Genomic DNA, 10,000 nt, shown 5'->3' on the forward strand with positions numbered 1-10,000 from the left:
TACATTTTTTGTTATCTTAGTCATTTGATAGACTCGAGACCAATAATGAATTAAACCAGTGTCGACTTTGTATACACGCAAATGAATAAATACCTTCTAAAAGAAAATACCATTTAAGTACACTTTGGTGAAAAAATATATCATCATACATAAGAAAACGTCACTATATATACACTTGGGTGAAAAATAAAACATGAACGGGAACCATATTTGCTGAGAACACTCACCTTATACAGAGCTCTCTTTTTGGTTCGGCATTAGGGGCACACTGGCCTCTGGGTCACTGTGGAGCAGGTCCCTTCTGAGTGAGTGCCTTCGACCTAGGGTCGAGGAGTGGGACCACGTGACCTCCTGAGGCATCGTGTGTTGGGAGCCCTGAGGATGGCCGCTGTGGGTGGGCACTTGAGGGTGGTGACTGTGGGAAGAAGGAGCCTGACGCGGGGTATGCTTGGGCGTGTTGTTGGCTGAGGATACGTGAGGGAAAGGGATCTGGCTGTGCGGAAATGGGTTGTGAAGGTGTTTGTGGTCCAGTGTGGCATAGACCACGGACTGTGTGTCTCGGTGGTGTGACGCAGGAGTTCCTGTGGGGTTCGTGGCTGCCGTGGTGGGGGAGGGGCCACAGAGCATCAGTTCAGCGTAGTTGACGTCACTAGTTCCTGGACAAACCTGGGAGAAGAGGAGGGGAGGATTTCAGTTTCGGTGAGAGGAGACATAAAATCCTAACAATGAGATATAATGATGTAAGACATTTTACGAACGTAAATAAAAAAAAGAGAGAACGTAAAGCAATTGCAACATACAAAAATAAATGAGTCCCATCAGTATCAAAATTTGGATGAACCTCAAAGAAGCTACTTCAGTCTCATATGTTACTTGTAACGGCAGTTTGGATCCTTAGTATGTAATATCTATATCTATATAAAAGGACCATTAAAACGCCCTGGTTTCAAGCTTAGGACTATATATTTCGATAGACTCACTTCCACCCTTATCAAGTTGTAGAAGTGAGTCCACCGAAATATAGTCCTTAGCTTTTGACCAGTGTTTTAATGGGCCTTTTATACTCTGAGAAGCATCCTGTTTTAACAAAAGAATATATATATATATATATATATATATATATATATATATATATATATATATATATATATATATCGGTGAGAGAGCTGTCAAAATGAAAAACAAACTGTATTGCAAGATAAGTGTTCCATGAATCGTTTTCGCATTAAGCTAGAATTATGTCGCTGTATGTTTCCATTCACCCGAAACCTCGTCATGCTGGCCCTCTTACCTGGTAATTAGGCTGGCTATACATGTGTGCTGAGCGAGGTAAGGAAGCGTACGATGCCGGTAATGCCGATGAGCTTATCGTATTGACACCCTCGATGTGCCATGAATCTGAATCTGTTCGTTGGGGGATAAGGGTGACATGTTTGAGTTTCATGAATGTGAATGACATTCTGCTTATCATGTACAGAATAAAATCCATTTTGTCGCTGCAGAGAAATATGATATCGAAAACTGTATCTTCAGAACAAAGGCATCTTTTAGAATTTTACGAAATGGTTTTGTACTACCTATCCAACATAGTAACAGTAATAAATTCATGGCTAAATCATTTAAATTTAATTAGCTTGTGAAATGAAGATTTGACTTGCATAAATAATTCTAAGTATGGGTAAGCTACTAAAAATGGACGATAACATTAGCCTCCAGATTGCTTTAAACCAATAAACTTAAGATCAAGTATCCCTGTGTCATTGCTAGACTGCGCATGCGTGAACATGAACGAGACTCATTTCCCGAGATTACCTGACTGGGGAATAACATCTGGATTCTTCTCGTCACTGTCCTTCGGAGACGCCGGCGGAGGGGGAACTTCCTTCAGGGAAGTGTTGATCATTTTGGACTGGCAAGGGGGCACCTCGTCAACCAATCCTTCGACGGGATCCCGACGGCATCCGGACATTCCCTGCGCCACGTGGGCGTCGTGCCTGTTCCTCCTGCCGAAGTGGACTCGCAGAACGACACAGATGACTATGACCACGATCGTGAGCCCTCCTACGACCCCTGACACAACCGCTAGGATTGGGGTCACGTTGACGCGCTCGGTGGATAAGTTCCCCTTGGGCAGCGGCTTCACCGCAGCTGCTCGGGAGAATAATACGATTTGTAACAAATGGTCAACTGATCTTCAGTAGGTAACAACTTCAAAAGTATACACTAACTTCTGTCAGTCGGTTTCAGTTCTTAATCTTTGCTCTCGCCTTTTCATATTAACAGTGTTCGTGTGTGTGTGTGTTTCTTTTATCATTATTACTCTAACTAGAGGTATTATTGATTGCTATTCTTGTGTTATATTTATCCTTGGTTTTAAGGGCTTCATTTTCTATATTATAAAAAATAAAATACATTAGAGACATCCAGAATAAAATAGTCTAACCAACACCCATTTCTTGACAATTAATGACCTGTAAAAGACACAATATCCCACACCTCATCTAGTATTCGATTTGATACGATACTGAAAAAAATATCATGTGTCAAATAAAGATGTACGCATTTCAAGTTTACTTTTTTCCATGGAAAACCTATCTATAAATATTTCTTGATTAACACGTTCTGTAACGTTATTCCTGAATGACTTGGTATGAAAAAATGTTAAAGAGAAAAAAACGAAATTCTCGAATTGTGTATTTAAGTAACCCATCTTTAATTGCATAAATGTTTTTCATTTAATCTTCATATGCCTGAATCCTTTACTGTCTCTGGGGAGAACGATCGGACTGATAACTATAAGTAACCAACATTAATAACTGGGAAGGAAAAGACCATCGAAAATGTAGATCAGAGAACAAAAGGGGAAAAAAAAAACACAGTAAATTTCAAAAAAATGTATCGGAGGAAAGAAAAACTCAATAAACAAGCAAATACGAAAACTTAATTTCCACACCTAAATTTGTCTATGAATTGACCTGATGCTTATAAAAAAAAAAACTCCTAAGAAAATGAGAGCTATTTCCTTCTCCTTCAATGGTACATTGGCGAAAATAATTCCTACAATAAACAGGAAGTGAGGTCATCTTAGTGCAGAACGACAGCTTGACCAGGAAAGTTACCCTGTGAGGAGACACTCTTAGTAATGAATACCATTTTATGTGAAGCATGGATATGGATATATACATATATATATATATATATATATATATATATATATATATATATATATATATATATATATATATGCACATACACACATACACACACACACACATATATATATATATATATATATATATATATATATATATATATATATATATGATATATATATATATATATGTATATGTATATATATATAATATACATATATATATATATATATATATATATATATATATATATATATATATATATATATATATATATATATATGCACACACACATATATATATCATATATATATATATATATATATATATATATATATATACATATACTATATATATACATATATATATATATATATATATATATATATATATATAATACATATACATATATATGAATAATTATCACATCGAACCGTGATCCATTTATATATTAATTCAAGCTACAAATGTCCTTTAATATCTAAATTCACTTTACCTCCCAAATGTATATTTTCATATATGTACGAAGGGAATTTTTTAGTTGATAATAATTTCGCCCCCCATGGGATCGAACCACCGTCCAAGTGGACGGGGACGAAATCAGGACCAAGTCAGTGACGCTAGCCAATCAGCCAACAGAGACGCTATAAGTTCATATCAATTCTGACCTTACAAATAACCCTCGACCTCGGTGCTTTCGTAATTAGAATCGATATGGAAACCCCGTCTTACCATGTTAGCAATTCGAGCGTTTGACAGCACGTAGCCTTTTGTTATGAATAATTATCCACATCGAAACGTGATCCATTTATATATTAATTCAAGCTACAAATGTCCTTTAATATCTAAAATTCACTTTACCTCCCAAATGATATATTTTCATATATGTACCGAAGGGGAATTTTTTAGTTGATAATAGTCCCACCCCCCATGGGATCGAACCACCGGCCAAGTGGACAAGGGGGGGGACGAAATCAGGACAGAGTCAGTGACGCTATACAAATCAGCCAACAGAGACGCTATAAGTTCATATCAAGTTCTGACCTTACAAATCAACTCGACCTCAAATGCTTTAAGTAATTAGAATCGATATGGACCCCGTCTACCATGTTAGCCAATGCGAGCGTTTGACAGCACGTAGCCTTTGTTATGAATAATTAATCACATCGACCGTGATCCATTATTTATATATTAATTCAAGCTACAAATGTCCTTTAATATCTAAATTCACTTTACCTCCAAATGATATATTTTCATATATGTACCGAAGGGGAATTTTTTAGTTGATAATAATTTCGTCCCCCCATGGGATCGATATTAAAGGACATTTGTAGCTTGAATTAATATACATATATATATATATATATATATATATATATATATATATATATATATATATATATATATATATATATATATATATGTGTGTGTGTGTGTGTGTGTGTGTGTGTGTGCATATATATATATATATATATATATAATATATATATATATATATATATATATATATATATATATATATATATATATATATATATATATATATATCCATATCCATGCTTCACATAAAAATGGTATTCATTACGAAGAGTGTCTCCTCACAGGGTAACTTTCCTGGTCAAGCTGTCGTTCTGCAATAAGATGACCTCACTTCCTGTTTATTGTAGGAATTATTTTCGCCAATGTACCATTGAGGGAGAAGGAAATAGCTCTCATTTTCTTAGGAGTTTTTTTTATAAGCATCAGGTCAATTCATAGATAAATTTAGGTGTGGAAATTAAGTTTTCGTATTTGCTTGTTTATTGAGTTTTTCTTTCCTCCGTGACATTTTTTTGAAATTTACTGTGGTTTATTTGTTTTACTTTTGTTCTCTGATCTACATTTTCGATGGTCTTTTCCTTCCCAGTTATTCATGTTGGTTGCATATATATATATATATATATATATATATATATATATATATATATATATATATATATATATTATATAACTGAATCACGAAAGTTAGGAACATGATAAATCCATAAATAAAGATATATGCCACAAAGAAAATAAACAACGGAGTATCCGCGATACCTTTCGACGTTCAAACGTCCTTTACTAAGCAGATGAACTGACATACATGAGGAAAAAGACAAAACAAGAAGATTCGTATAACTGACAGATAGGGATTATAAAGAGATTAGTACCTAGAATCCGACACATCTAGAAGATGAGTAACCTTCCCAAACAAGCATAAACAATGAGTGCAATTAAAAGTTTAAGACAATCATCTCAGATACAAGGACAAGACAATTAAAGGATTATAGGTGACAGCTATTCAGAACTTTGGTAAACAAAACCATATTCACAATACATATTCACAATACATATTCACAATACATTACAACGAAGATAACTCTAAGGCAACTAGTTTTTATTGAAGTCTGTAATTATATCTTTGAGGTCATTCTTAAACATGTTACAAATGCAAGGGTCTAAATGAAAAAGGCCACAACTAACACTGAAATTACAATGAAAAGTAAGCTGTATTAAAGCAGATTCTAAAAGATTTCGTGATAAGACATCTCTTGCTACCAACCCAATTTATTCGGTGGTTGTTTTTCACTTAAATGAATGAATATTGCATTAGATGTTTGCCCAGTTTTTACAGAATATTTATGCTTGCTTAGCCTTACTTCTAGGCCCTTGCTAGACTGTCCGAGATAAAATGAGGGACAATCCATACATGGAATTTTATATGTTATGTTGTTGCTTTCTCTGGGGCCATTTTTTATTAACATTCCTTTTAGTGTGTTATTATAGGAAAAAACAAGGTTGACATTAAAAGCTTTTTACAATGATTTAATGGTTTCAAATCTGTTAAAATAAGGCAAACTGAGAATGTTCTTAGCATTTTCTTTCTGCGTGTTACTTACACTATAAAACTTTTTGTGGGCTTTATTATAAAAAATATCTAATATATGTGAAGGATAGCATAAATCTTTCCCTATTTTTCTTATGTATTAAATTTCTTGATCCAAATATTAGGGACTGACAATGCGCAATGCTCGTAAAAACTTAGAAGAAAAAATTGATATTTTTATGTTAAGAACACTACTCTCAAACTTGTAGATGGAATTTTTTGAAAAACGCTACTTACCTAATATCATTTATATTCCTATAAAGTGGTGTCGTTATGTTGATGATATTTTAGCTGTTCTGCCTGTCGGTATTGATGTAAATGATTTACTCTCTAAATTAAATAACCAGGTACCATCGATTAAGTTTACTCTAGAATTAGAAAAAGACAATTGCCTTCCTTTCTTAGTAGATGTTTTGATACATAGAGAACCATTTCAATGTAAATTCAGTATTTGTAGGAAACCGTTCAACAACTTAACTTATGTTTATTTCTTCTCAGGCCACCCTCTTAACATAAAAATATCAATCTTTTCTTCTAAGTTTTTACGAGCATTGCGCATTATCAGTCCCCAATATTTGGATCAAGAAATTTAATACATAAGAAAAATAGGGAAAGATTTATGCTATCCTTCACATATATTAGATATTTTTTATAATAAAGCCCACAAAAAGTTTTATAGTGTAAGTAACACACAGAAAGAAAATTCTAAGAACATTCTCAGTTTGCCTTATTTTAACGGATTTGAAACCATTAAATCATTGTTAAAAGCTTTTAATGTCAACCTTGTTTTTTCCTATAATAACACACTAAAAGGAATGTTAATATATATATATATATATATATATATATATATATATATATATATATATATATATATATGCAATATTTCTGTGAGAGTTAACACTCACAAAGTCAACTTGCCTTTCAAGAATAAAAGTAAAATTCATAATAAACGAAATAATAGACTTTTGATAATGAAATTCATTTGTGGAAACTTCTGACCGCAGATCGTGGGAAAATTGCCCCTCCTCTCTCTTTCTAATCTCCCTGGATTGTTTTTATCCTCTATTGGGCTTGTGCCTACAGTAAGCCTCTTATTTCCAGATTACAGCCGAATTCGGAAAAGGGTTACCAGCTGACTGGCCCCTACCAATGATTAATGGCCGCCAAACCTCGCCACCGAAAAGGAGAAAGTCGACCGCATCTAAGCGACTTTTCCGGACAACCCTCGCTCAGAGAGATAGCGAGAATCTGACGCAGGTAATCCTAAGAGGTCATAAATGCCCCTGGATCGCCCAGATTCGAGAGAGACGCGGGCACAACACCAAAGGGGTCACATCCCAAGCTTGAACCCTGCTCCTTCAGAGCCGCCAATGTCCACGTGGCTGAATAATCTCGTCCCAGTATCTTGATTCAGTGCCAATTACCGCCTCCCTTTTAGTACGACTACAAGGTGCCATTTCTTCAGAATTAAGGTACAGTAAAAGGAATCAGGTTTTTTCAATCAATTTCCTTTTTTTTTTTCCTTATAAGCGTTTATATTTCCAAGTGCAGTTCTCACACAGACCTGAAATATTACATTAAACACGTGTCGTAAGTTTTATTCAATAGCGCTTTATGGAAAGAGGAATTCAGTCGCCCTCAACGCTAACCTTTCGTACTATAATGGATTCACATCAACCGTGCATTTGATGTCTAAGACAGTTCCTTACGACGCTCCTGATTTGCTACTGATAAGCCAATCCCGGGGCTGGAAACTCTCAGTCTCTCGAGAGAGTTCACATGGGTAGGATTTATGTTCCACTTCTCCTGAGGGAGACTTCTGAAAGACGTATCCCTCAGGAGAGGTGGAACATAGATTCTACCCATGTGAACTCTCTCGAGAGACTGAGAGTTTCCAGCCCTGTGATTGGCTTATCAACAGCCAATCAGGAGCGTCGTAAGGGACTGGCCTAGACATCAAATGCACGGTTGATGTCAATCTACTATAGTTATCGTTGTTAATTCACCGAGTAATCGTCTGCCTTTTTCTAATTGCAGAAAGGAGTATTTGCTTCTGAGGAACATTCTGCCACGATTGTAAGCTTGTTTGCTGCACGCAAGACAACCCATTGCAACTCCGTGAACTGTGACACTGAGGTGAAATTCCGGACGCCCATATAACGTCTGTTACTCATCTTATGTGCTGCAGCAGGACTCCAGGGACCTGCCTTATTTCTATTATCTTCTGATTTTTGTGTGTAAATACATGTAATTTAGGTATCCTTAGAGTTTATCTCCAAAATCCCTCTGAGATAAGGCATTCAGCTCTATTCCTTTTCTTTTTGTTTCGGGGTTTTTTAGGTGGAGAGTCATATCATTCATATCACTGCGGTAAGCTGTTCATCAATTTCACCTATATGTATACATATAATCTATATAATCTATACACACGCGCGCGCGCACACACACACACACACACACGCACACACACATATATATATATATATATATATATATATATATATATATGTGTGTACTTTGTGTTTGTGTGTTTGTGTGCTTTTAGGTCACTCTTTTTTTCCAAATAATTTTCTTGCTCATCGTCATCCCTTTTACCTTGCAATTGCATATTGAATAATTTCCTTTTTTCCCTCCTTAAATCTTTTGCTTTCTTGACTTCTGAATCTCATTTCACCTGCCTTATTGACTTCCTATCAGCCGAATGGTAACCATCCAACCATGATATCACACCTTCCTTTGAGCTGCAGAGTTTATGAAGCAACTTTTCAAATTTCTAATAAAGTTCCCTTTTTGAAAGGCACTTTCACGGATGCAAGTTAATTTTTTTTTTAAGCGTGTTCTCCAGGCTTCTATTACGTTATCTTTTTTCTCTCTCGATTGATATGAAAAGTCCCAAGGGCCTTGTTTTGCGTTGTAAACTGGAAGCAGAATTGTTTTGTTTCAAATATTTTTGCTCCTAGTTCACGTTTCCATTTTTTCTAGTTGATGTAACGTACTATATGTCAGTACTGATGTAGCAAAGTTTTGTTATTTTCTTTTTCAGTGCTCACTGTACCTTTAACAAGTTTTATTTTACTTACATATACTGTTAATAAACAATTCCTGTTACTTTTAAAGAAAGGAAATGGAAACGGTTTACTTCAATAAAACATAAAACCCGGCATTTGTTTCAGGAATTAGGCCTAAGGCAGGATTAATATGTTTCAGTGAATAACAATAACTGATTGCTGCAACATTGCACCTGGTTGTATGTCGTAAAGTGTGACTTCATATTTTTCGCCAGAGAAACTGTAAATGCCATTGAATTAATCTTTAAATTGTTTTTGGCAAATACAATAAAACAAGAGGTTTTGAAGTTTTTTTTTTTATCATAACTGCCGTAACAGACTGACTTCTAAGGAGGTAAGCTTGTCTCAATTGAAGGGGTCAAGAAAAAAACCTAAAATGGGAAATGAATCATATGACTAGTACTAAATTCCCGGAGGATTAAATCTGTCACGCATTAGGTGGCACAAAGAGTTCATCTGTCAGGATGTAGGTCTCAAGGTTCATGGTGATCTCAAGAATCTTCCTTTTGCTCAGACAAATCTTTATGGAAATATTGCAATACATCACAGGTAATACTGTGAATCCAAACAACTATATGAATAAAAACCACAGGTTCCATAATGTTTGTGACTACTCATATTTCATTTGCTTTATTGTCTCAATCAAAATTCTATCAAATCCTGTAAATAAAACAATGTTTGCTTCCACCCATTCAAATGGAACTTTTCCCTTATCTAAACATACCTTAATCACACTTTGACCACAACACCTCTGAGTGTCACTTACAATGCCGTGTATGCCTGACTTCACGGATTTCAATTTCCTAAAAACCATCCTTATATAAATTGTTCATGATTTTATGCCAGAACCAAGGAAAGTTAAGATTTCTTAA

The 10,000-nt window shown here is 35.1% G+C and overlaps 1 protein-coding gene across 1 annotated transcript in view; it reads right to left on the reverse strand.

Annotated features, from left to right (window-relative positions):
- LOC135215570 (neural cell adhesion molecule 1-A-like) overlaps positions 1 to 10,000 on the reverse strand; it is a 336,733-nt gene that overhangs the window by 1,479 nt on the left and 325,254 nt on the right. The window contains exons 13-15 of the mRNA XM_064250428.1: positions 1,813 to 2,148; positions 1,292 to 1,404; positions 228 to 666 (exon numbers count right to left, since the gene is read on the reverse strand). Of these exons, the coding sequence (XP_064106498.1) occupies positions 229 to 666; positions 1,292 to 1,404; positions 1,813 to 2,148 (887 nt within the window). The 3' untranslated portion in view covers position 228. The remainder of the gene's footprint in view (positions 1 to 227; positions 667 to 1,291; positions 1,405 to 1,812; positions 2,149 to 10,000) is intronic.

Source organism: Macrobrachium nipponense, chromosome 5 (genome assembly GCF_015104395.2).
Source record: "Macrobrachium nipponense isolate FS-2020 chromosome 5, ASM1510439v2, whole genome shotgun sequence".
NCBI lineage: Eukaryota > Metazoa > Arthropoda > Malacostraca > Decapoda > Palaemonidae > Macrobrachium > Macrobrachium nipponense.